This window comes from Atractosteus spatula, chromosome 6 (assembly GCF_055471065.1).
Source record: "Atractosteus spatula isolate fAtrSpa1 chromosome 6, fAtrSpa1.hap1, whole genome shotgun sequence".
NCBI classification, from domain to species: Eukaryota; Metazoa; Chordata; class Actinopteri; order Semionotiformes; family Lepisosteidae; genus Atractosteus; species Atractosteus spatula.
In genome coordinates this window covers 16,323,591-16,351,493 of record NC_142711.1, presented here as the reverse complement: position 1 = coordinate 16,351,493, position 27,903 = coordinate 16,323,591, and the positions used below count along the sequence as shown (strand labels likewise).

General features: G+C 48.2%; 2 protein-coding genes across 2 annotated transcripts; both read right to left on the bottom strand.

Moving 5' to 3' along the window:
• Positions 1-609: 609 nt before the first annotated feature.
• LOC148832313 (butyrophilin subfamily 1 member A1-like) lies at positions 610-10,617 on the bottom strand. Its single transcript, XM_088919052.1, has 9 exons — positions 10,425-10,617; positions 8,821-8,886; positions 7,788-8,135; positions 6,075-6,371; positions 5,199-5,303; positions 4,600-4,641; positions 3,368-3,394; positions 2,887-2,913; positions 610-2,302 (listed from the first exon to the last, which is right to left on the bottom strand). The coding sequence occupies exons 1-9, from the start codon at positions 10,534-10,536 to the stop codon at positions 1,770-1,772; spliced, it is 1,557 nt and encodes a 518-aa protein (XP_088775178.1). The 5' UTR covers positions 10,537-10,617; the 3' UTR covers positions 610-1,769.
• A 5,663-nt stretch (positions 10,618-16,280) lies between these two features.
• Positions 16,281-22,259, bottom strand: LOC148832312 (serine protease FAM111A-like). The gene is made up of 5 exons (XM_088919435.1): positions 22,195-22,259; positions 20,526-20,580; positions 19,980-20,036; positions 19,191-19,268; positions 16,281-18,505 (listed from the first exon to the last, which is right to left on the bottom strand). The coding sequence occupies exons 2-5, from the start codon at positions 20,541-20,543 to the stop codon at positions 16,292-16,294; spliced, it is 2,367 nt and encodes a 788-aa protein (XP_088775561.1). The 5' UTR covers positions 20,544-20,580; positions 22,195-22,259; the 3' UTR covers positions 16,281-16,291.
• Positions 22,260-27,903: the final 5,644 nt, after the last annotated feature.

Below are 27,903 nucleotides of genomic sequence, written 5' to 3'. Positions count from 1 at the left end.
CTGGTCTTTTCCTACAGCTCCCTCTTGTGGAACCAAGGGGAACTGATGGCCTTATCTAACCACCCATGAATCACGATGCATAAATGGATCACTTTAGTAAAATATAAAACCCCATAATAACATTGCGGGAGCTGGTCATTTGGACCAGATCACAGGGAAACACCCACACTGGAGCATACAACCAGCTACACATACCTCAGTCAGACAAGCAGCTTGTCATGGAGATATGACGAGCTCCTTCAAAGCCAGTGAAGGAGCTCTTTCAACATCAACCCTCGCAAGACTCTAGATTCAAACATTTCTATGACCAAACTGATTTTATTTAGCACCTTTAGAAGTTGCTTCTCAAAGTGCTTTACTGTAAGAAAAAAAGCACACAATGAGAGAAGACAGCAGAATGACTTAATTACAATAAGGGTTTGGAATAGAATAGGAAAGCAAAAGGGCAGACCGAGAACTAATTAAATAAAAGCCCTTCTCTAAAGAAGACTCCGAGTCTTGATCTGAAAGTGCTCAGGTATGGAGACTCTCTGATATCCCTGGGGATAGAATTCCAGAGCTTTGGGGCATAACAGGAGAAGGCTCCATCATCCAAAGTATGTAATCAAATCAAAATCAAATCAAAGTTTATTTATCAAATGCACAACAATACAGCGTGCAGCAGTAGTTGCTGGCAATGAAATGTCTGTAGACAGGCTCGTGGGGACAGAGAGGAGACCAGAATCACACAAGCGAAGGCTGCAAGGTGGGGAGCAGGACCACAGTAAGTCAAACAGGTACTGAGGCGCCGAGGCTCAGGTTCGAGTCCAGGTTCGCTTGCTGCAGCTGGACAACAACTGTCACTTGGTCGCAGCTGCAGGCAGGGTATTGCTGTGTTCCTGAGAGCAGCACGCGGGTCAGTATCAGCACGCCAGCTTGGTCAACACAACGACTGAGTCAGGTCAGCACGCGGGTCGGTATCTGGGTCGGGCCAGCACACCAGCTTGGTCAACACAACGACTGAGTCAGGTCAGCACGCGGGTCAGTATCTGGGTCGGGCCAGCACACCAGCTTGGTCAACACAACGACTGAGTCAGGTCAGCACGCGGGTCAGTATCAGCACACCAGCTTGGTCAACACAACGACTGAGTCAGGTCAGCACGCGGGTCAGTATCTGGGTCGGGCCAGCACGCCAGCTTGGTCAACACAACGACTGAGTCAGGTCGGCACGCGGGTCAGTATCTGGGTCGGGCCAGCACGCCAGCTTGGTCAACACAACGACTGAGTCAGGTCGGCACGCGGGTCAGTATCTGGGTCGGGCCAGCACACCAGCTTGGTCAACACAACGACTGAGTCAGGTCGGCACGCGGGTCAGTATCTGGGTCGGGCCAGCACGCCAGCTTGGTCAACACAACGACTGAGTCAGGTCAGCACACAGGTTGGGTCAATACGTGCGCAGGGCCCACATGTGAGTCAGGTCAGCACACGGGTCGGGTCAGTACGTGCGCAGGGCCCACATGTGAGTCAGGTCAGCACACGGGTCGGGTCAGTACGTGCGCAGGGCCCACATGTGAGTCAGGTCAGCAGCACAAGGGTCCCGTACACAGGAGCAGCACTGCTGTCCCAAATCGGGAGGCGGCTCACTCCCAGCTCCCCGCTAACTCGCCGCTCACTCGCGGTTCTGTCCCTGCTCACTCCCCGCTCACTCGCGGTTCAGTCCCTGCTCACTCCCCACTCACTCGCGGTTCAGTCCCTGCTCACTCGCGGTTCTGTTCCTGCTCAATCCCGGCTCACTCCCGGCTCACGGGGCAGATGCTCAGAGGGTTCTTGTCACCGGTGCCCGGGTTGAACAGGGGGTAGAGCTTCTCCTGCTGCTCCAGGTGGAACGTGAAGATCCGGCTTCTGCTCTCAGCGTTGAAGAAGCTCAGCTGGCCGCCCTCGCGGTCCAGAAACACCCCCAGCTTCGCGGGCCTCAGCTCGGCAGGTAACGGGACCGGGGGGTCGGTGCTGGCCCGGAAACCGCCCTGCACGTCCGACACCAGGAGCCAGAAGCCAGTGCGAGGAGAACAGGTAGACTCCTGCTTCTCCCAGGCCGACTCCGCCATCACGCCCACCCACCAGGACTGCTTCTGCTCCAGGCACACCTCCCAGTACTGCCGGCCCGAGGAGAAGCCCTCGCAGCCCAGGACACAGGTGTGGTGGCGGAACCGCCTAGGACTGTCAGGCCGGGCCGGGTCAGGATCCAGCGCGTCCCGGACTTTCTTCCCATCGGGGGTCAGCTTCAGGAGGGGGTGTGCCGTCTTCACATCCAGCGTCACGTCCACTGGGGGGGAGCAGAACAAACACTGGTCTCCATCATCGCAGCAGATCGGACACCACAGACCACGAGACACAAGACGGGTCACAGACAGGAGGAGGCTGCTCGGCTCGTCTGGCCCGTCTGATAGTTAGTAGCTCATTGGTCCCGGGATCTCAGCCGGCTGCTTCTTGAAAGGAGCCAGGATATTGGCTTTAACAGAATGGCTGGAGCGGTGTGTTCCACACTCCCACCACCCTTTGCGTCAAGAAGTGCCTCCTGCTCAGTTTGAAAACACACTCTGATAGAGAAAAGGACCAGACGTTTTCTGGAGACAGGATTCAGCAGCAGTCCACACAGATGAGTCCAAGCATAGGTTGAGGGCAGGTATCTGAGGTCCAATAAAGATGTCCTAACAGATTTGTGGGGGTCTGAAACAGGAGGCATGTCTTTACACAGAGAGTTGTAGGGGTCTGGAACAAGCTGCCCAGCCATGTTGGGACTCTTGGAACAACTAGCTATTTAATCACAAACAGGCAAGACGGGTCGAAGAGCCTCCTCTCAGTGGGAATTGGGCTTATAGGTGTGAAGAAAAGAAAGAAGGAAATTACCTGCAGCGTCGATCATTCTGCCCCATTCTGCAGGAGAGAGAAGAGAAGGACATTATTCTGGCGGACATGACAAGACTCATCAACCTGCCTGTATGAGGGCACTGGCCAATCTGAGAATCAATATCAATCAGATCTGCTTCACATATAGCGCCCTGCAAGGCTTCACCCCTGCCCTGCTAGTGTTATCTTACTGGGGTGGATACCTGAAGTCTCCACATTTTTAATCAAAGCTTGAGTGCTTACAATGATCACTTCTATGCCTTAAGCATAGAAACAAAACTAAAAAAAAAACACTTTTGACTGCACGAATATTCGCTGTCTTTGCATGGCAAACCTGGCGGTGGTCAGGGGTACACAGTAACCTTGACCAGCCACAGCACACTCACTGGAATCCCGAGGCGCCCCCTTGTGACGGGGAGACCCGAGGAGCCCTGAGCCCGCTGCACTCTGTACTGACTCTCGTCTGCAGGTTCATACTCACCACCGAGAAGCTGCTCTTTCTCAGTCTCTGAAAGAAAGCAGAGCACCAATATAACTACAAGATTGACAATTTCTTACCATGATACCCTTGTTTATTCAAAACCAATCTTTTCTTAAATAACCAAAGGGGATTATATATAAGAGTACACAGTGTACTCGGTACTCAGTGAGACAGCAGCACACCGTACAGCCCGTCGGGGAGACAGCAGCGCACCGTACAGCCCGTCGGGGAGACAGCAGCCCACCGTACAGCCCGTCGGGGAGACAGCAGCGCACCGTACAGCCCGTCGGGGAGACAGCAGCCCACCGTACAGCCCGTCGGTGCGACAGCAGCGCACCGTACAGCCCGTCGGTGCGACAGCAGCAGCGCACCGTACAGCCCGTCGGGGAGACAGCAGCCCACCGTACAGCCCGTCGGGGAGACAGCAGCGCACCGTACAGCCCGTCGGTGCGACAGCAGCAGCGCACCGTACAGCCCGTCGGTGCGACAGCAGCCCGCCGTACAGCCCGTCGGTGCGACAGCAGCAGCGCACCGTACAGCCCGTCGGTGCGACAGCAGCGCGCCGTACAGCCCGTCGGGGAGACAGCAGCGCACCGTACAGCCCGTCGGCGCGACAGCAGCAGCGCACCGTACAGCCCGTCGGTGCGACAGCAGCGCACCGTACAGCCCGTCGGTGCGACAGCAGCAGCGCACCGTACAGCCCGTCGGTGCGACAGCAGCAGCGCACCGTACAGCCCGTCGGGGAGACAGCAGCCCACCGTACAGCCCGTCGGGGAGACAGCAGCGCACCGTACAGCCCGTCGGTGCGACAGCAGCAGCGCACCGTACAGCCCGTCGGTGCGACAGCAGCCCGCCGTACAGCCCGTCGGTGCGACAGCAGCAGCGCACCGTACAGCCCGTCGGTGCGACAGCAGCAGCGCACCGTACAGCCCGTCGGTGCGACAGCAGCGCGCCGTACAGCCCGTCGGGGAGACAGCAGCGCACCGTACAGCCCGTCGGCGCGACAGCAGCAGCGCACCGTACAGCCCGTCGGTGCGACAGCAGCACGCCGTACAGCCCGTCGGGGAGACAGCAGCCCACCGTACAGCCCGTCGGGGAGACAGCAGCCCACCGTACAGCCCGTCGGGGAGACAGCAGCGCACCGTACAGCCCGTCGGGGAGACAGCAGTATTCTGACCAGACTAGAAGACAATAAAGAACACAGTCTTCAACTCAGAGTATTGTTTACTCACCTTTTCCTGCAGTTTTATCAGTCGGGGAGTGATGTTTTTGATCTGAAAACAGAGAAACGCTATCAGTCTGAGTGATCACTGCCCACTCACAGGCAGACTGTGACGCAGGATGAGAGGGTGTGTGGATTCTGGGACAGAATGTGGAAGGACTGGGGAAGATTGGGTAAAACCGGGAATTGCTTTACCAGACATGCTCCTCCTGGTAAAGTCTGCTGATTTTGTTTTGTCACGTTGGCACATCATGATCATCAGGGGGCATGAAGATTAGATCTTGGGTCCACATGGGATTTCTGCTGGGACACCAGTGGCCTCCCCCCTTGAAAGACATGCTGGCTGGAGGGTGTGGCCGGATCCCCTTTCCTGGTCGCATGGTGTTGGAGTAACAACACGATCCAGCCCCTGAGTCAGCCTCTTCTCTCACTCTGATCACCCCTTCTGGAGTGACTTGTACCATGATCCACACACCCAGAGTCTCACTCTGATCACCCCATCTGGAGTGACTTGTAACCTGATCCACTGAAGTACTGTAGATTGTACAAAGTGTCTTACAGAAAGTAATCCCGACAGAGCCTGGAGAATTGAAACACAAAGATATTCACCTTTCCAGTGTTTCCAGATGAACAGGGCAGCAGAAATCACAAGGAGCAGCATCAGGACCAAGAGAGTGATGAAGGCTGTTCTCCAGTCAGCTGAACGACTATCCTCTGTGGAGATAGAAAGGTTAACACAGACACACTGACTGGACACTCCAGTACATTAACACTGCACTGAGAGAAAGGGGTTAATACAGTACAGACACACTGACTGGACACTCCAGTACATTAACACTGCACTGAGAGAAAGGGGTTAATACAGTACAGACACACTGACTGGACACTCCAGTACATTAACACTGCACTGAGAGAGAGGGGTTAATACAGTACAGACACACTGACTGGACACTCCAGTACATTAACACTGCACTGAGAGAGAGGGGTTAATACAGTACAGACACACTGACTGGACACTCCAGTACATTAACACTGCACTGAGAGAGAGGGGTTAATACAGTACAGACACACTGACTGGACACTCCAGTACATTAACACTGCACTGAGAGAGAGGGGTTAATACAGCACAGACACACTGACTGGACACTACAGGACATTAACACTGCACTGAGAGAGAGGGGTTAATACAGCACAGACACACTGACTGGACACTACAGGACATTAACACTGCACTGAGAGAGAAGGGTTAATACAAACTATTCTCCCTGTCCTGCTTTACAAGGTTTATATACCAGTTTTTACAGTTAACAGCCCAGTAGCAGGTAGCAGTGACTCCTCTGGACCTGCATTAGAGGTAAAACGGTCTGAAGCAGGGGTGCGCTTCCACAAAGAGACATCTCTAGGCGAGTCTCGCACTCCCTCCCACACAGGTGGACCAAACTGTACCACAGTGAACTGGCCAGCAGGGCGGCGACAGTGGCGTACCTGTGGTTTGGTGCGGCAGACCCACCCTGCTCTCCCTCCCGTCCTGCCCCGCGGCGTGACTGACGATACAGGCCAGCCAGGCGTGGCTGCCAGGGGCCAGCGGGAGCCAGCTGCTGGCGGTGACCAGTCCGCGGGGGTCAGTGCTGTAGTGGGGGGCCGGGGCGCTCACATTCGCCCCAGTGTCGTCCGTCCAGCGGAGCCGCGGCTGGGGCGACCAGCCCTCCGACACACAGCTCACGTTCAGCCGCCCCCTGTCCTCCGTCGGCACCACCCTCAGCACTGGGGGCATCCCTACGGCTGGGAGAGAGGGGGGACACGCCGCACACCGTTCAGACAGGACACAGTAAAAACCAAGTGCAGTACCTGAACAGGCTTGTCTGACCAGATCAGCTCTGTCTGAGGCTCATCGTGGGAATCCCTCACCCGGGAGACACTTGGATTTTACACGTCTCGCAGAGGAAAGCTACAGTCAAGGGGCCAAGGTAGGAAACAGCAAAGTACAGGATCAGTGACCACAGGCTGGACACAGACACACCTGGCAGTCCAGAGAGGACAGGCTCAGTGACACAGCCTGGCCATAGAAACTGGACACAGGCAGACCTGGCTGTCCAGAGAGGAAAGGCTCAGTGACACAGCCTGGACACAGAAACTGGACACAGACAGACCTGGCTGTCCAGAGAGGACAGGCTCAATGACACAGACAGACCTGGGTGTCCAGAGAGGACAGGCTCAGTGGCCACAGCCTGGACACAGACAGACCTGGCTGTCCAGAGAGGACAGGGTCAGTGACCACAGGCTGGACACAGACACACCTGGCTGCCCAGAGAGGACAGGCTCAGTGGCCACAGCCTGGCCATAGAAACTGGACACAGGCAGACCTGACTGTCCAGAGAGGACAGGCTGTGCTCCCACTGCCAATGGGGGAAATAGAGGCAGAGATGCACCTCCTGCACTGTAACAAATATTCTGGGATTAGACAAACATTCTTCACCCAGATTTACTGATGTAATCCCAGCACTTCCACACCTGCCAAAATCAGAACAGCTCCCAATCCTGCTGGGAGAGGGAGGAGGGAACTCAGTTGAACTGGCAGCCCAATATGTGATCTCCTTTTTTTAAGTGAGCCTAGCTTAATATTTTATGTGTTGTATGTTGTATGTAAATGTCCTATGATGTATTTGTACTGCAATGTCTGTAGATGTTGTACAGATTGCACAGGCTTTAGCAACACTGCACTTCATTAGTCATGCCAATAAAGCTTCTTGAATTGAAACTGAAAATTGACAGAAGGAGCAGAGACACACAGAGACACAGACTCTGTACCAGAAAGAGGAGAGAGAAGGAGCAGAGACACAGACTCTGTGCCAAAGAGAGGAGAGAGAAGGAGCAGAGACACACAGAGAGACAGACTCTGTGCCAGAGAGAGGAGAGAGAAGGAGCAGAGACACACAGAGACACAGACTCTGTGCCAGAGAGAGGAGAGAGAAGGAGCAGAGACACACAGAGACACAGACTCTGTGCCAGAGAGAGGAGAGAGAAGGAGCAGAGATACACAGAGACACAGACTCTGTGCCAGAGAGAGGAGAGAGAAGGAGCAGAGACACAGAGACAGGGACTCTGTGCCAGAGAGAGGAGAGAGAAGGGACAGAGACACACAGAGATAGGGACTCTGTGCCAGAGAGAGGACAGTGAAACAGACTCTGGTTCACTCACCGGTCACTCTGAGCAGGACGCTCTTGTCCTCGTACCATTGATCGCTGGACACGTAGCAGGAGAACTGCCCCGCGTCCTGCAGGCTCACCCGCTCAATCCGCAGGGAGACATTGCCCTTCTGGAGCTCCTCCACAGCGACCAGAGACGCTCGGCCCTGGAAGTCCGAGTCCAGCTTCAGGACCAGGTCCTTCCCAGGCTGAAACGCCACCGGCGTTTCGAATCTCCCAGCCCGGTACCAGCGCAGCTCCAGCCCCTCAGCACTCTGGTTAGGAGAGAGCCAGCAGGGCAGCAGGACAGAACCTCCCCACCGGGCCTCAATGGGACTGGACACCAACACCGAGAAGACACCTGAGGACAGCAGGACATACACACTGAGCACTGCTGGACAGGACACTGAGAGACAGCAGGACAGACACACTGAGCACTGCTGGACAGGACACTGAGAGACAGCAGGACAGACACACTGAGCACTGCTGGACAGGACACTGAGAGACAGCAGGACAGACACACTGAGCACTGCTGGACAGGACACTGAGAGACAGCAGGAGAGACACACTGAGCACTGCTGGACAGAACACTGAGAGACAGCAGGACAGACACACTGAGGACTGCTGGACAGGACAGGACACTGTGAGACAGCAGGACAGACACACTGAGCACTGCTGGACAGGACACTGAGAGACAGCAGGACAGACACACTGAGCACTGCTGGACAGGACACTGAGAGACAGCAAGAGAGACACACTGAGCACTGCTGGACAGGACAGGACAGGACACTGGGAGACAGCAGTACAGACATACTGAGCACTCTGGACAGGACAGGACAGGAGACTGAGAGACAGCAGGACCGACACACTGAGCACAGCTGGACCAGGACAGGACACTGAGAGACAGCAGGACAGACAAACTGAGCACCGCTGGACAGCACAGGACACTGAGAGACAGCAGGACAGACAAACTGAGCACTGCTGGACAGGACAGAGACACTGAGCAGTGCAGTTACAGTACTAGCAGTAGTAACATCAGTACTCACCAGCTCCAGAGACACAGGGTGAAGCCCACATCCACAGGCTCAGTGTCAGGATCCACAGCCACAGGCCTGCTGACGAAAAACAAGACACGAGCGACTCCCTAAACTGCGCTAGATTTTCGCCTCCAGTCGGACTGGCCCCTCGCTCCCATCTGTCTGCAGCGGCGGCGGTGGCTGTGGACAGGGGGCGCTGTGGGGTCAGAAAACTATCACACAGCAGTGTGACTGGCCAGCCCGTCTTCTGGCGGCTCAGGAGGCCTGAGTGCACAGACGGATCATGAGGTGTATTTCAGTTACACACACAAGCACTCTACTCTCGTACCCCAGCTCCAGCCATCAGGGCAGAACACCTTCTATTCCACAGCGGGGCTCGTGGACACCTGTGTGAGAACGTGACTCTCGCCCGCCACCAATTACCTGATAAAATAACACTCACCCCACCTGAATCAATCCTACTCCGTTGGGCCCCTGAGCAAGGCCCTTAACCCCAACTGCTCCAGGGGGTTCTGTACAATAGCTGACCCTGCACTCTGACCCCAAGCTTCTCTCTCCCTGCCTGTGTGTCTCATGGAGAGCAAGCTGGGGTATGTGAAAAGACTTATTCCTAATGCAAGAAATTGTATAGGGCTAATAAAGCAACATTATCATAATCATTACAGGTGACTGAGAACTCTCTGCCCTCTGGTGGCAGACGAGCTGGAGCTCATACAGGTGTGTCAGTGCTGCAGAGCAGCCTGACTGCGGCACCAGGAGGGCTGTGAGACTGTAGGCAGTAGCAGGGCCTGCAGTACCGCAGCTGGAATAACCCCCCCCGAGCTGAACTCACCTTCACGTTACTGCAGCTCAGGTGTGAAAGAAGTGAAAATAAAACACACTGTCAGTCTCTCTGTCACACCACTCCCTCTCACACACAAGGCATAACTGATTCAGGTCTGTCTGTGTCCAGTTTCTATGGCCAGGCTTTGGACACTGAGCCTGTCCTCTCTGCACAGCCAGGTCTGTCTGTGTCCAGGCTGTTATCACTGAACCTGTCCTCACTGAGCAGCCAGGTCTGTCTGTGTCCAGTTTCTGTATCCAGGCTGCGTTACTGAGCCTGTCCTCTCTGGACAGCCAGGTCTGTCTGTGTCCAGTTTCTATGGCCAGGCTGTGGTCACTGAGCCTGTCCTCTCCGGACAGCCATGTCTTTACTGTAAATGTCCAGTTTTTTTGTTTCTGTTTTTGCAACACTCCTGTGAATCTGTGTGAACTGCTCTGTGTTCAAGCCTTGGTCTCAGTGTGAGAGTGCGCTGTGCTGTCTGGACGGGCCAGGATGTTCATCACTACCTGACATAGAATTCACGCCATCATTGTTTACAAGTGTTCGTTTCTTTTATGCCAAATTACCGTCGCGCCAGCAAAGCTTTTTAGTATCGTTTTGGCCGAAGAAGCGGATACACAGAGACCCCGAGAGAGACAGAGCTCCGCTTATCTCATCTGCGCAGTTCTTAAGCGCACGGCGGCTCCGAGATGCTCTTGTGCCGAAAACAAAACGGCCTCCTTCGTTGCCACGTTACTACGCTTACTCCCACCTCACGACAACAGTCTTATTTTCATAAACAGTACCGCACCTGTCCTTCTCGGTATCCTTCGCTCGACTGCGCAGAGATTTCTCCTCAGTCCGGGGGACAGAGCGGTGGGGAACATTTTTCCCGGGACGATAACGTTAGCACCTTCCGCCATAACGAAGACCGCGGAGAAGCGAGATGCGCCCCAGCTGCGCACAGAGGCTGACAGCCTCAGCCTGCCAATCCCGTTACTGGACATTCACTGCCTGCGAATGGAAACAAGACACTGGTTTTAAGACTGCAGTTCAAAGGGCCTTATTTGAAGGACTTGATCAATCGCGGTGTACTGTAGCTGAAGCAGTAAGATTGATCAAACATTTACAAAAACACTGCTGACGCAGCCATCTACTCGAGCATTTACAAATAACAACTTACTACGAGGCTGGGCAAAAAGACCGCGTAAATAAGTAGTAAGAAAATTTAATCATTCTAGCATAAACAATCTGACACATGAATTCATAAACAAAACGCTAATACATGGAGAATTATATGAGAGTTCAAGTAGGCATAACTAGACAAAAAAAATCCTTTGCAACTGAGGTTTCTCATCGTTAAAACGTCTCTTCTCCCTCGGATCTCAGATTCCGGGTAATTCCAGTTGAAGGAGGAGAAAATCCAATTCAAGTACAGTAGAGATCATTATAAACGACCAAGAAACTCCAGGCAGGTGACGGTTAATGTAGTATAGATAAGGGCAGGGTTTTACAACCAGGTATTAAAAACAAAAACATCTATCCCGAGACTTACGAACTTCATGCCTTCCGGAAAAAGCCTCGTATAAAGAAAACTCATAATTAATTAAATTACCATAAATTTATATGGGGGAAAATTATAATGCACGCCTGAGCCCAAGCATTCAACCTATTCTCACCCGTAAATGCTCAAAATACAGCCCAAAACATTTACACAACAAGCACAAATTCAGTTCATTACTTAATGCTGTTCAACAAGAATATAATAACCGTTCACTGTTTTTTGACATTGTTTAATTTAGCCATTAAAACTTGAAGGAAAAAGTATTCAAACATGTAAAAATTAGTGAACGAACGTAGCTTAGCCTAAATGTTTGCTATTGAAAGCTACAGCGATAAATGGTAGGCGCATTAATTATAATAACACTGAAGTAAATACGGACAAACGGCTAATTATCATAAATAACTGTTATTGCAAACAACAGCACAAATCAATGTTAAACCGTAACATACTATGTAGTGTATTGTTTAATCATTTATAAATAAACAACATACAAGTCTGAATAACGTTTCTAAACTGTAGAGTAATAAATGAGAAAATGCTCGTTCAGATTCTCACCTGACAAGCTGACAATCGAGTGAGGAAGAGCAGAGGGGGTGACTGAGACAGGCAGTCGTTGTCGTTTTGGACGCTATGATGGTGATGACTGACACAGGGTACCAGGGGGTGGTGGCGTACATCTCGATACGCGATGTTGAAGCCTAGGTATCCGTAGGAGTAGGAGTGGGGGGGAAGTAATGCAGCACCTCTCGTCTTTTTATCACAAAGGTCTCGGTAACATTGAATAGCATCGCCCATGTGAGCTCTCCACCGACGAACTCTTTCGAGGTTACCCTCGTTTTCGTCCGCTTAAGAATCTGCCGCATCAGTAAAGGCAAAATACTGACGAAGTGTTGCGGTATCCATCTCTTTCGGTAGCTCGCCACTGGCTTCATCGTCCTCCTCCAGTCCTCAGGCATCAAGCTGCAGGATCTCTTCCTTCGTCAGCTCGTCTGCCTGGGACTGTGGCACCTCTTGGGCATAACATCTTCAGCACTGGTCTCCTTGAATCCAGCTTTGTTAACAAGCTTCACCGTGTCTTTATTGTTTTGTTTTTTTTTTCCGTGGGTACGAAGCCTTCAAAGTCATTCACAAATTCAGGCGCAAGTTTTTTCCCCATGCAGTATTCATTGTCTTTGTACTTTCTCCCATGCAGTTCCTTTATTCTCCACAGCCATTGTTAAATAGTTTCTATTGTTTTTCAATGAATCTATAACTGTGTTTTAATCTTTGCTGTCCAGTCCATCAGTGAGAGATATTTTATCACCAACTGCATCTTACATGCCTTAAAGCTTGATATAATACCTTGGTCCATTGGTTGGCTTAAAGATGTTGTGACATATTGGAACAGACAACCAGCTACACATACCTGGGTCTAACAAGTTCACCTGGGAGTTCTAGCATTGAAGGCACTGAAGATGAAGGTGCACTGGGCTTTCTACACCACGTTAAGGAGGTTTTACAACATCACACCTCCCCCATAAAAATCTGGTTGTGAATTGTAGAAAGTGTAATCCAACCCATTGCCCTATATGGCAGTGAAGTGTGGGGTCCAATCACAGGCCAGGCTTACACTAAATTCTGTAGCACACAGAATTCTGTAAAAACATTGATTATGCAGAGAAGAAACACCTAGTATGTATGCAGGGCTTAATTAGGCCAATAGCCATTGCTACAGAAGAAAGCAATAAAATATTAACTACGCCTGAAAAATAGTGACCAGAATTCCTACCACCACAAGACCCTGCAGAGCCAAGAGCTGAGCCTGGAGAAGAGCCCTCTGAGCCAGCTGGTCCTGAGGCTCACAGCCACCAACCAAACTCAGCAAGGCACAGCTAAAACTACACAAGTCCAATTCAACCAAGAAAGTACATTAATACAATCAATATTATAAATCATATACAATAGAAAGCATGTGATGTAAGAGAAATATTTGGAGTGAAATTACAAAGATGTCTTTAGTGTATCTTCCTTTAAGATTAATAATTCTTCTTCAAATTCTAAAGAAAGAACAGACACCCAAATGTTAAAGCTTCTGTTTATTATGACAGATGATATGAAAATGAATACTACATAGCAAATGTGAAAATAATATTTAGCATCGGGTGGCCCACAGGAGGGGATGTAAGCTTTCTCCCAGCAGAGCAGAAGAGGGGTCTCCCCAAGTCCGCAGTGGGGGTCTCTGGCTGTAGTCTTGTCTCCTGTTGTTTCCCTTCTCTGCTCTCTCCTGCACGAAGCTCAGGGGGGTATCTGGACCCCAAAGGATGCGAATCAAGTCCAGTAATCAGAGCCATACTGGGTCTGTGTGCTTCATCCCAGCCAGTGACACGTACATGAGGCACAAAGCACACCCCACAACCTGCTGTCCTCCCCCATGAGCACAGCTCCAGGCACAAACACAATCAGTGGCTTCATGAGGCAACCTGATCCACAGGGAATTATGAGAAAACCATAAGAATAACAACTGAATGGAGTAGGAATACATTTACAGTATATGATAGGTAAGAAAAAAATAAATGGAAAGTTATTATAAAAGTAAGAAAAAAAATAGTCTTAGTATCATACATATCAACAAGTTAAAAATTAATCTTAAGCAAAATGTCTTAAAATGAATATAATCAAGATTGTAAATCATTATTCAAATCATTCATCATTATTCAATCATTAATCAAATAAATTATATTATAATCAATATTATATGAAATAAAGCATGTTATATTATACATTATGATATAATATAGTTTTTTTAATAAACTCTCCCACTGCTATAGCCATCAGTCCACCCAATACATTGATTATCTATCATGTTTTCTTTGGGCTTCAAGGCACCTTACAAAAACACTTGAAGGGGAACTGCAATGCTGTTTTCATATTTTAAGGTTAGAAAGAATCAGCTTTGAATAGTGTATTTCAAATCGCAATAAAAGTAAAATGTACACAGTAACTTGTAAAATCTCCGATTTACATCACAAAACAGACAACCTTCCTAAGTATGCACCGCACCAAGTTCTGCGATTCAGAATGAGGCAACAAAACATCCAGTGACGTTAAGCAGCCTTATTACATTGTAAACAAGCAGGCTTGTGAATACATCTCTTTCAATCAAACAGAACTATTGCTCTCAACTTCGAGATGGTTTTGCCGACAAATACCAATTACTTGTTAAGTCTGCATGCAGATCACATTGAAACATTTCTGCAGTGAAATGTCTGCTGCACAACCCATATTCATTCACTAGTACATCACATTACATTAATCATTACAGTGACTAGTGAGCAGGAAGAGCCGCATCACGTCACAATTCTCGCTAGCTCTCGACAACATGGCCACTATACGGTACTTTCACAAAATTCACCACTTTGTGCTAAATTCAAAATTTGTCATTTCTCCTAATCAACGAATTTATTTTGTTACTGAGATTTAATAACCAGTCTGCGAAATATGGACTGCAGTCCCCCTTTCACATTAAGAACAGAACTATGAAATTCATTTCTGCTATAACGCGATCGTTGGCTCTCAAAGAATGTGGCATATTTCATAATTATAGCATAACAGTATGACTGCATGATACAGTACAATGTTTGTGAGTTTTGTAACGTGCTAGGCTCATTTTTTATAATGTGCTCTTTGATAACGATTTTGCCCTACACCGACAGTAAGTCCTGATACGCCTTGACAAGGCACGACAACGCCCTTAGTTGCTACCCACAAGCTGTCTAAAAACAAAAAAGAAAAGCGGACTAGATATGTGTAATACTTTGATCGAAAAAACGTCCCCTCTCATCCATGAGCTTTCGCCATTATCCCTCGCTGTCAAATAGCGCCGCTTAGACTTCCCTTTCATCTTCTGTCCTTAAATCCTTTAAACTGTATATTGAATCGGTACTATCTGTTGTAATAAACGCTGATACAGTATGTGAACTTGATATATAATTTTTCACTATTATTAATATATATTATCCTATGTCACATATCTAAACACCCTGAGCTGGGGTTGGGGTATGCGAAAAGACTAATTCCTAATGCAAGAAATTGTATAGGGCTAATAGAGTCATCTTATCTTATCTTAATTGTTGCCTTTAATCATTTTAACTGAACTAATTTTCAGACGATTGTAAAACGAGGAATCTGTGTAGGTCCCCAATCTGTAGATCTCCTTCTATCAAATGCAGAAAAGACTATAGGTAACAGCTTGTGCAAGAAAGAAAGGTGTCAATATTTACAGACTTAATGATTTTTGTGGATAATGACAGGAAAACTGGGCTGGCACAAGCTGGACGGACCCCAGCAGCTGAACACCATAAGGCACAAACAGGGAGTGCAAGTTTGGTGAATGTCCCTCAAACACAGAATGGAGGCATTATTTCAAGTGACGTTGACATTCAGATCCTGGACTCCACTGTGTAATTCATACAGTAGGTAATCAATGCAGAGTAACATGAGAACCTGGGACAGTTTGAGGACACATTATCCAGGTTTCTCACTAGAGCTCATAAGCTTGTTTTCCTCCAGTCAAGCTGTTTGAAGATAAACTGTGCAAAAGTCATTTGGTATCATAATCACAGCATTTGATCTTTCCTTGAAATGTGGATGATTTCCTATTGATGATTTCAGTGAAATTACTTTCTGTTTTGGCTGGTTCAGCTACAGATGAGTGTTGTTTCTCATCTGTTTTTCCATTATTTAATTCTTCAAGGGTAGCACCATCACCAAAGCACTATTTACAATGTTGAGGGATTTAACTGCATTATATTTAACAAGGCCGCAGTTCTGAAGTAAGGCCAGCAGGAGGAAATCTTGAATGTCAAAGATCAATGACTATGAAAATCATTAAATGAACAAGTAAAGGTTAATTCCACACTGAAAAGAAGAAAGAAGAAACACAAAGTTTTGGCTCTTACATCATCTTCAAGTCTCAGGGAGAGAGAGTAAGGTGGCAGGAATATAAAACACAGGAGAGCAAAGGACAAAGCAGACAAGGATGAACATTCAAAATCTGTGTTTAGAAGCAATGGCTCTGTCTTTGTCAGAACATGTCTGTCTCTCTGGATCTCTTCATATGTCTGGATGTCCTCCTCCTATTGGATCTCTTCATCTGGCTGGATTGCCACCTCCACCTGGATCCCTTCGTCTGACTGGTCCTCCTCCTCCATCTGGACCTCTTCATCTGTCTGGATCACCTCCTCCATCTGGATCTCCTCCTCCAGCTGGATCTCTTTGTCTGTCTGGAGACTCTTCTCCACCTGGTTCTCTTCTTCCTCCATCTGCATCTCTTCCTCTTGCAGTATCTCTCCCTCAGTTGGACAAGAGTTACTGGACAAATTATCACAGCCCTCAAGAAGCCTCCTGAAAGCATCGACAATGAATGAAGCATCAACATCTTCTTGCGAGAACTCGGCTTCAAACGTGCTGAAGAACGACTCTCCCAGCTGCCCATGTTGGTGACATAGGCCCTTCAGGGCTTCCAGAATCTCATCTGGAGCTGCTGCTTCTTTCAGCAGTACTGACAGCTCTGGGTTGTGACCCGCTGCCTCCATGAACCGTTTCAGAACACCGATGGGCCTTCTATTGTCTTGCACCTGGTGAATCATCTGTTTTATAATGCTGCTGATGATGGCCCAGAGGGACACTGCATACTCGATAATGCTCTGCTGTTTCCCAGAAGGGGTTCTGTAAGAGTAACCCCCTGTGTGCATGGCAACTAACCGGCCATATCCGTCAAAAACTGGGGAGCCAGAGGAGCCATCAAAAAAGCAGGTGTTGTAAGTCAGCTTCTCCTGATCATTCTCTAGGGCTGTGAAATTAATTTCCTCTAAGTAAGATTTGTTAAAGATTTGAAGATAGCGAGAGTTTCTCACGATGTGGTCTGAGGATGCAGCCTTCCGTTCGTTGAGCTCAATAACTGAACATATATCCTTCTTTTTGATCCCGCCGTCAGGATGGCCAATGATGCAAATACCCCCTCTCTTTGGAAGGGAGCCAAATTTCTCAAGGAGCTGGGATGGGAGACCTTTGTCAGACTGGAGCTCCAGTAAAGCATAATCAAGATCCCTGTCATAGGCCAGCAGCTCTGATTTTGTACCCAAAATCTCTCCAGGGCAGCCAGCTTCGAGGTGTTGGAAGGTGACGGTTACCTTCTTGAGCAGCTTCATGCTATGAGGATATAAGATGTTTTCAACCACATGAGCATTTGTAAGGATAAAGCAGTCAAAGAGACAGAAGCCTGTGCCTGTGGGAGACTTCTCAATGAAGATCTGACAGACAGAACAACTGAGCTTATCCAGCATCATTGACTTCCACACCTCCGAAAAAATCTCTGTATTTTTCCCATATTCCTCTCTGAATATTCGCGCGACCTGGGAAAAGTTCCTTATCCCCTCTCTCTCTTTCAATTGCCGAATGAGGTCTTCAAACTGGGATCGAAGAGCGTGGAGCAACCCCTCGGACTGTGGAATGGCTTGGTATCGCCTCTTCTTTAAGCTTTGAGGAGCAGGAGGGGCAGTAGGATTGGACTGGTCTTTGCATGTGCTGCTAGAAGAAGGAGTGGCTGTAGGACAAGCTGCCGGGTCCGTGGAGTCACCCCAGTCCCTTGTGGGGCTCCCAGGCCGCAACCTTGCCTTTGATTCAGTGGGTGTCTCCTGGCAACACTGTGTGGACCGGTGCTGCGACTCTCCATTCGTCACGATTAGCAGCAGGGTGAATACTCTGCCATTCAGGTTGTCCACTCGAGAGGACAGCTCCACAGTTTTTGCCGTGAGTAGCTCCGAAAGTTTACAGCGATTCTCAAACACGCAAGGAAGGAAGCGGCCGTCTCTTTCTAAAGCCTCCTTGACCGTCTCACCTTCAAACGCGTAGACACAAATTTTGCAGTCTTTTTTATGAAGGTGGTTGTTTTGCAACACCTTCCTGACTTTTGACTTCTGTTGGCCTTTAGGTTTTATGTAGAAAACAACTCCTTGGCCTCTTCCATTTTTCAGGGGTTTGGCAGAGTGGGAAATGATGTGAGATTTACTTTTTACAGCGGGAATGTGCTCTAGTTGGAAGCTTTCTCCCCCTTGGATAAAGGAACAAGGCATATGAGCTGCCACCACGCCCGTCAGATGTTTCTGTCCCACAAGGACCAGATCTTTCTCCTGATTGATCTCCAGGTCCCGAGGCAGAAGCTCTGCCACTGTTGTGGCTCGGTCACAAGTAACCTCCCTGGGGTCCCCAAGGGCATATTCACCATAGAAGATGACAGAATGGGGCTTGTGTTGCTCTTCTTCCATCTTCCTCATCTTCTGTCTTGGGGGCTGGGCAGCAGACAGAAATGGACACACAAAACAAGGAAAGAAATGTTAGGGGAGGCACACAAGTGTGATTATCTATGCAGCAGTGCAGAGGCATAGTCACAGGTCACAGGATTGCTAACTGGGGTGCTGTGAGTTCAAGTGGGGCTTAGCTGTTGTACCCTAGACCAGGCTTCCCCACTTGGACAGCTCCAGTAACATGGCCAGCTGTGTCATGAGTAGGTAAAGGGGGCAGACAGATTAATAACAATGTCCAAAAGACTCTCTGAATCAGTGGTTTTCAACCGGTGTTGGCAGTTATTAAAACTCACTATTCAATCTGACCAAAATTACAAGTCAGAAAACTTGTGACAATTAACCATCAAATACCTTAAAAGCGAGGTATACGTCGTTTTGATTATAAACCATGAATGTTCTAAGTGCAGAACACTACCAAGTACCAGGACTTAATAGCAAAAAGGAGGCCCAAACCTGGCATGTTTTGAAGCACACATTAAAATCCACAAAGAAACGGTTATTTGACCACAAAATCAACATTCTGCAATGCCCATTTCAGTCTCAGGGCTTGAACCCCACTGAAAACCTTTGGTTTAAATTGAAGAGGACAGTCCATAAGTGCAGACCGGAAGATATATAGGATGGACAAAATTCTGTATGGAGGAATGGTATATGATCCCTCCCAATGTACCACAGATGAGCAGGAGTGATGAATGACACTGACCGCGTTCTCCTTCCCATGTGCCGGCTGCTGTGGAGTGCTGCTGGGCTGTAGAGGACACAAACACAAAAGTAAGCAAGGAGTGTGGCACACACCAACACACTGCAAGACGCACTCACTGACAGTCCCTGCAGCGCAGTCAGTGGATCAGCAACAGGAGTGAGAGCAGCGGCAGGAGGAGTGAGAGCAGCGGCAGGAGGAGTGAGAGCAGCGGCAGCAGGAGTGAGAGCAGCGGCAGCAGGAGTGAGAGCAGCGGCAGCAGGAGTGAGAGCAGCGGCAGCAGGAGTGAGAGCAGAGGAGTGAGAGCTGCGGCAGCAGGAGTGAGAGCAGCGGCAGCAGGAGTGAGAGCAGAGGAGTGAGAGCAGCGGCAGCAGGAGTGAGAGCTGGGGCAGCAGGAGAGAGAGCAGCAGGAGTGAGAGCTGCGGCAGCAGGAGTGAGAGCAGCGGCAGCAGGAGTGAGAGCAGCGGCAGCAGGAGTGAGAGCTGCGGCAGCAGGAGTGAGAGCAGCAGGAGTGAGAGCAGCAGGAGTGAGAGCAGCAGGAGTGAGAGCAGCAGGAGTGAGAGCAGCGGCAGCAGGAGTGAGAGCAGCAGGAGTGAGAGCAGCAGGAGTGAGAGCAGCAGGAGTGAGAGCAGCAGCAGGAGGAGTGAGAGCAGCAGCAGGAGGAGTGAGAGCAGCAGCAGGAGGAGTGAGCAGCAGCAGGAGGAGTGAGCAGCAGCAGTGATCTGTACACTGTCTGAAGAGGCGGGTTCCTGCACGTACCGTGAGATACTCATCCAGTCTTTTCTGATTCCCCTGAACGGGTTCCAGGGCGGGTCTCTGTCAGAAAAGCAGGGGGGAGGTGAGAGATCAGGGTCTGTATTCCACCTCCACAGGGAACAGTTACATAATGTTGCACTAACTGCACATGCAGGTGAGACAGAAGACGTACAACAGTTAAGACAGGATAACAATGTTCCCCCACTCTGACAGCCAAGCACTTATGACACACACACTCACCCACACAGCCACACACCTGCAACACAAACACACTCACCCACACAGCCTCACACCTGCAACACACACACACTCACCCACACAGCCTCACACCTGCAACACAAATACTCAGTCCCACACCTGCAACACACACACACTCAGAGAGACAGCCTCACACCTGCGACACACACACACTCAGGGAGACAGCCTCACACCTGCGACACACATACACACGCTTACAAATATCATGCACCTGCACACAGCCACACAAATATGATACATGCAAATAGTCCTGCACATACAATGTGCGCACACACTACAGACAGGTCTGACCTTGATTTTTTTCCCCATCCTGGAACAGCAGCCTGAGTGTCCTGTGCAGTTTTACCTGGCAGAGCAACACGAAAAAACAATGATAAATCTCATCTCTTCTGAACTGGCGCCTCCTAGCTCTAACAACCAGCTTTCCAGGGGAATATTTGGAAACCCTTGAATGCACTCTACCACCTTCGGCAATTTCAAACCCTTGTGTCGGAGATATTTATGCAACAATGTCCTGCTAAGACAGTTTTCACAAAACACCCAACAGTGCAAGCAGACAGCCTGCTTATCACAGCACAACTTGAACTTGGCTTTGACTGGGTCTTCCTTCGCCCCACAGCGCCAATTCCTGGCTCTTGTATAGCGCTGCTGAGCTCTGCCTGAAGCTGTTTCCCTGGCGGGGGGTACGAGAGAGCACAGTGCAGTGTTGACGTTTAATCAGACAGCCCCCTGGAGGGCAGAATAATCTTTGCAGAATCCAGAATCCCTGGCCAGCCTCTTGTGTTCCCATAAGCGCCAAGACAGGGCCAGAATGAGTGTGGTGGAGGAACACGCCCAACACTAACGCAGACTGTCTCTTCTGCTGTCCAGCTGTCCCAGGGGGGGACACAGCTTCTTTCAGTCGGCTGTCATCTACCTGACCTCTGTACCCTCCTGTCCGGAGAGGGCACCCCCTGAACCCAGAGACTGGGGGGGGGGGGGGGGGTTACACAGTTTCACACGACACCGACACACACACACCCGCGGACGAGAATTAGGGCCAGACAAGGCATCGCTGAGGTTTGAGGGCGGTGTGGAAGGGCCTTGCGGGTTTTTTTAAAAACACAAAATAAAGCCAGGCGTGGGGGTAATCCGACACCGTGCTCTGTCTCGCTTCGGGGCGGAAGTTTGATTAAAGTAGCCAGACTGCATCCGTGCCTGTAGCTGTACTGTACCTGTAGTTCTTAATTCCGAGCTGAAAACAAGACAGACTGTATCTGTAATTATTCTACACGCGAGTCCTGCAGCTACAGGGCAATAGCGCACAAATGCAGCAGAGTGCACTGACATCTGAGCAGGTGCTTTTCGTTCATGTGCAGTATGTGAGAAAAGGCATGAGAAAAACGCTTTGTTCAGAGGAACTCTGAATATACCGAGTCCTGAGACGACCATATCTGCCTCATAACCAGCTGCGCAGTCGCCCCGGATTGGCCCGGACAGGCGGGGAAAAAAGAAAGTGAAAGTGTTTTGCTCTGGCGCCTGGACTCTTTAAAGTCTTAAAATTCCGCGCAAGAGAAAAACACTCTTCAGAAATACACACACGTCGGTATCAACGTGAGGGTCGCCAGCGATAATGATAATACAAACAACAATAATAATAATAATGTGCAAAGGAACACGAAATAGGTTTATTCCATGCTGAAAAGAGAAGAGAGAAAACACAACATTTCGGCTGCAAAGCCTTCTTCAGGAGTGAGAAAGACAGGGCAGACAGCAAAGATTAAATAGCACAGAACGACGAAAAAATCTAGAAAAAGATTTAAAGGAAGGCATAGTGGGTCGCAGCAGGAGCAGGCTGAAGTAGTTCGGGTTATTCCATGCTGATAAGAGAAGAGAGAAAACACAACATTTCGGCTGCAAAGCCTTCTTCAGGAGTGAGAAAGACAGGGCAGGCAGCAAAGACAATTTAAAAATAACATACCGCAGACTTCCTGATGGCCCAATACGCTTTAGGAAAATGTAATATGGCTTCTTCTTCGGTCTTTGTCAAGCTTTAATGTTTTTTGGGGGGCGGTTGCGCACGAATATGGTTCGCACTATGATGTAGAGATGTCATATATATTGCACTCTGCGCCGATAGACTAAGACAAGCAGCTCCTGCAGACAACTTCGAAAAGCCCGCCACAGCAGGAAGTACGTCATGCATGACGTCAAGGCATCAGAGTGGGGCGGAGACGCTCCCTGCCTGAAGGCTGGGATCTGTTTGGCTCGTATTGTTTTTTTTTTAAAAACAAAAATATATACAACTCACATTGCTACACTTCAGGAATGAAGAGACGTGTCCTTTCAGGCACAACACATTTAGGTTTCTGTAAATTTACATAGATTACAAACGCCACTGTATTTGACCACAGTGCAACATTTGCCGTTGATTTATAGTTTTTGGACTGAAAAGAAACTTATCATAGTAAATATGTTTTTAGACATCTTAAATGACATTGTGACTGCCAGCATACCTGTATATTTACAAAGTTTGATAATAAGCGTTGCTGTGTTTCACCAGAGTGTGGTATTTGCAGATATACTACGCTTTTAAACTGAGGCCACCTGCTGGCCGTTCCGCTTAACAGCAGACGATTCACATAAAAATAATATAAAATTTGAACACATCAATTAAAAACATGGATTTCAGCATGATGCATTACACACACGAGACTACATATAACATCATTAGGGGCACACAACAAAGTTGCATTTTACAAAAAAAAGATTACATGAGGTGAAGATAAGGTACACATAGCTTTCATGTTCATACATTTTAAAATTGTCTGGAACTATGCCCTTATGCCTATTTTAAACAGTTCTAATGTGGGTCTCCTTCTAGACCTTTACATTTTATATATATATAAAGTAACGAGAAAGATAATGTTTAAGTTAATGACATGATATTTTTGTATTTTTGTAAAGGGATTAAAAGTAACATGATAGGTATTTATATTTATCTGTTTATCTATGCCAACAGCCATATCACCCTGCAACTCACAACTGGTGGCCCACTGCTGCTCAGCAGGAGTGAGCCTGGCCAGTACCTGGATGGAAAACTCCTGGGAAAGCTGAGTTAGAAGAGATGTTAGTACCCAGCAGGGGGTGCTCACCCTGCAGTCTGTGTGGGTCCTAATGCCCCAGTATAGTGGTGGGGACACTTCTGTAAAAAGGCTCTATCCTTTGAATGAGATGTAAAACCAAGGTCTGACTCTCTGTGGTCATTAAAAGATTGCCAGGTGTTTCTTGAAAAGAGTAGGGGTGTGTTATGAATAATTTACCTTTAAAAATATTTTTGATTTACTAAAATATTCATCATTTGTAAATAATGATGAGGGGAGTTTGAATTCACCAGAGAGTAATGGACGGAGTTTGAGCAGAGAGGGATTCAGCCTGTTTTAAAGTCATTTTATACTTACGAACAGGATTTATACAACATATATTTGGAATTTCTGTTTCTCGAGGGATATTGAATGTTGCCTCTTGTGTATGTTTTGGTGGAAAGAATTTGAAAGGGAAATCCTATAACAATCTACAGACCAGTGACGGAAGAGCATTGACAGAAAGGGTCTCTTAGATAAGTGAACTTTTGTGTTTTTTCTTTACTCATAATAAGTGATTGTAATTATAATTATTGTTTTGTTATTGTAAATAAATGTGTAAATATAAGACAAAAAAATCGCTGACTGCTTTTATTTTACTGCCTTGTAACAGGTGTAACCCTGGCACCATGACCAAATTTCCCATTGGCCTGAACTGGCTACATCACTCTGTTCTCCTCCCCACTGAGAGCTGGTGTGTGGTGAGAGTACTGGTGCACTATGGCTGCTGTGACGTCATCCAGGTGGGGCTGCACACTGGTGGTGGTGGAGGGGATCCCCATTACCTGTGAGTGGAGTGTCCAGAAAAGCACTATATAAGTGTAAGCTATTATTATTATTTCCCTTAAAAGAAATGTTAACATTTGAATCTTTCTTTATATACCGTAAATGTGTTCATTTTATCACAGCCGTGAAAATCCAGGCCTCCCTGCTACAGAGATCCTTCCTACCAACTCAGGGGCGTAGCCACGGGTGGGCCTGATTGATCCTAGGCCTACCCAATCAGTCCAAAGTAATTTAAGATTTTTTTCCCCTTGTTTGCGTTACATGATTTGCTTTTTAATGTTACGTGTTTGTTTTTTTCATCTTATGCGATTTTCTATTGGCTCGCAGTATCTTTTGTGACCAATAAGACAATTATGTAAATATAGTGGGGCCGTGCATGCGTGGCCGTAGCCTAATTGGCTATCGTTGTCGTGAATAATATTAATACTGACGGATAGATGCGAGTGTTTACTTTACAGATAACTATTCAGATCGCCTCTAAATGCCCTGCAGTATTTTAAGCGAACGACGTTTACAGAGCTAAAATACATCCAAAGTATGTATTCGACGCTTTTATCTTCAGAACTTAATATTTTAAGACCTTCGCAGTTTTTACTCTCATGGCGCCTCACTCGATATTACCCTCGGGGCGATGCATTTACTCCAGCCTCTGAAAGCCATACGTGCGTGCACGTTCTTCTGGTATGTTATGCTCAAGTCCTCTGAATATTTAAAGGAAAGGTAAAAGCTCCGTGAAGTTGCCCCCCCTACAAACAGCACAAGGAATGAAACCCACCTCATTCGTTAGTGCTACTTTTGTGCCGGTTTGTGGTGTTGAAATAGCGTTCGTGCTGCTTTCGTTCCCGAGATATAGCGCCTCTCTTTTCCGGTGATCACGTGACCGTGCACGGTGACTTTGAGCTCCAGTGACCCCGTCTGCCGAGTTCAAGCGCTCTGTTACAGTTTAGCTCGTACCCTTAACATTTTAAAGACAATCAATATCCATAAACATATGAGCCTCTTTGTGAATAATGCTAAGACATGACGAATGCCAACAAGTCAGCCATCTATGACATAAACCTGTGGTTGTAATGTACGTTAAATCACCGTGATTATAAGATCTATGGTTTTTATTTTCTAAGGCAGGTTCTCATTTCTATCCCTACTGTGACACGCTGTTGCCACGCGTAACAGTGGGATACCTTAACGGCAAGACCTCCGCAGCATGTCATGATAGGGACCCCATGTATATCGCATGTATATCGCGGCAGTGTATATCACGACTGGCGCCTTGCTTCCATGCCACCCTGGCACTGCTGTCACAACAAAGGTCTCATATCAGGACATAATATACCCAGATAGGACGTGTCACAATATATGTACTTTGTGTTGCGACATTGCATCAGCATATCCTGTCAGGGTATATCCTATCGCAACATATGGACTCCATGTCGCGACATGGGGTGGGGCATTTTGTCAGGGTATGTAATATCGCGATATAAGAGCTTCATGTCGCGACATGGGGGTAGGCGTTTTGGCTGGGTATGTTATATCGCGATATAGGACCTTTCATGTCGCGACATGGAGTGGGGCATTTTTGCCGAGGTATGTCATATCGCGATATGCGGGTTTCATATCGCGACATGGGCGCGGGGGCATTTATCATATCGCGATATTTGGACTCCTTGTCGCGACATTGGGGTGGGCGTTTTGTCGGGGGTACGCCATATCGCGACATGGGTATGGAATTAATGTCGCGACAGTGGCGCCATGACAGTGATGCGCCAGTCTCAATGGGTATAGCAATGTGCGCGCACTCCTACCGTGACGTGCTATCGTAGTCGTGAACGCGCTGTGGATGCCATGACATTCTTTGTCTGCTATTCAGTTTTGACCTCAGTGCGACTTCTCTTAGATTGATTAGTAATTGGAAACCAACGGATGTGTTACTGTATATCCAGCGTGCTCATACAGCACACACGGTTAACCGGGGCTACAGTATTTGGACCAAGAAGAACATCCATCACCTGTGTATCTACACGTTCTCGGAACTTCCGCTGTTGCGCTTTACCCAATCAGAGTGTCGATTCTCACTCTTCACCCAATCGCGACCCGAACTGTTCGGGGGTTTAGCCAATCACGGGTCTGAGAGCTGTTCAAGCTAGCAGCGCCAGGTGGATCGGCTTGTTTACTGTCAATGAGAATCTATTTTTAAAATACTTTACTTATTTGCAAAATAACTACATCGGCTTATTTTTTTAACGTCTTTATTGATTCACAATGTCCCGTACTCTTCGAAGTAAATACATTTTTTATTTGCAATATAACTGTCTCTGTTATATTGCAAATATAACAGAGTGATATTTGCTGAGTGACGCGGGAGTCCCGGGTTCGAGCCCCCGACGGTGCGGGGCCGACCTAATGCGGCAAGGGCGCCCGCCTGAGCCCCCGTTGCGTTACAATATTAACTTCAGAGGAACTCGTAAAACTACTGAACAATTTAAAAGCAGGCATACGAAATACTTAGAACTGTTACAAGCACCAAGTGAAAATGAGCTCTTGCAGCTTTTCTTGAACTAAAGACAAAGTTCTCATATGAGAGACCTTTGCAAACTAGCCGTCATTTGAACGGGAATGTGCCGACTCTTAGACAGTGACGAGATTATCGCCATATTCAATTCCAAGTCCCGACGCCTGCGTCTGGTCTAGAAGGTCAAAACCTCACAACAGAGGCAGGCACTGATTGTGTGTGTGTGTGTGTCCGCCGTGGCACAGTAGCGTTCGGCAGCCTCGGTAATTGTTGCTTAACCTGTGTGTGTTTGTGTGTGTGAGAGAGAGAGACAGTACTGTATGTATATATAACGTTCCGCTAATTCTGCTGTTTGATTATACCGCTCGAGGATTGCATTGTAAATTGGAGGGGTGCCCATATGCTGGCAGGACGGTCAGTTAGAGCCCGGGCCACCCACTTTTGCACAGGCCCACCCAAAAATCAATTAATGGCTACACCCCTGTATCCACCGAAGTGTTTCTTAATAAAATATGACATTTGACCCCCCCTCCAACAGACACAGAACATATTGTAGCTACCGCAGCTCTGCTGGCTGAGACTCTGGGGCTACTTCAGTGAACAGGGTGTTCTTTACTATAGCAGAACTCCATACATTGTTAATACCGATCGACACAGCTAAGCGTTGACAAAACTCTGTGCATAGGGCTGATATGGTCTGCTGCCAGCTACATTTTTTGGGGGGAAAAATGCGTTTGTTTCCTAATATTCTCTTTTAAAAGCTAAAATGGCATTTCTTGTGGTTACATTAAGGATATTGGAGACTGATTCAATTATACTATTCACACCAAAAAAATGCAAAACGTCCATCCAAACAGACCTTGAAAGCAAATTGCAGGCATTGTTATCCCCTGTAAGCTATATTAACTAATTAATTTTATTGTGCTGTTTGTAGGGGAGGAACATCATAGAGCTCACCAGATCCCCGAAGAAAGGTGACATCTTTTTTTTGCAGGGGACTGACTGGCCTGCAAGTCAAGCTCATAATTGAATTCAATTCAAGCTGCTTTATTGGCATGACCGATGAGTACAATCAGTGTTGCCAAAGCAAAACAAATGCAATCAACATAAAACAAAAAAAAAAATCGACAGACATTTACAATACAGACACAATCATATGATACAGTATTTACATACAAACATATGGAGCATTATTGGGAGACAGGCTCACTGTTCCTCAGGCTGTGACAGGAGATCACATACTGGGCTGCCA

What these genes read in the sequence shown, in the direction of transcription:
- LOC148832312 (XM_088919435.1), bottom strand. An exon ending in GACTGGATGAGTATCTCACG is followed by an intron (nt 19,269 to 19,979) that starts GTACGTGCAGGA and finishes TGTCCTCTACAG; the next exon opens with CCCAGCAGCACTCCACAGCA. An exon ending in ATCACTCCTGCTCATCTGTG is followed by an intron (nt 18,506 to 19,190) that starts GTACATTGGGAG and finishes TCTGCTGCCCAG; the next exon opens with CCCCCAAGACAGAAGATGAG.
- LOC148832313 (XM_088919052.1), bottom strand. Translation starts at nt 10,536, where the DNA reads ATGGCGGAAGGTGCTAACGTTATCGTCCCGGGAAAAATGTTCCCCACC. An exon ending in ACCCTGTGTCTCTGGAGCTG is followed by an intron (nt 8,136 to 8,820) that starts GTGAGTACTGAT and finishes TGCTGTCCTCAG; the next exon opens with GTGTCTTCTCGGTGTTGGTG. An exon ending in CATCTGGAAACACTGGAAAG is followed by an intron (nt 4,642 to 5,198) that starts GTGAATATCTTT and finishes CTCTGTTTTCAG; the next exon opens with ATCAAAAACATCACTCCCCG.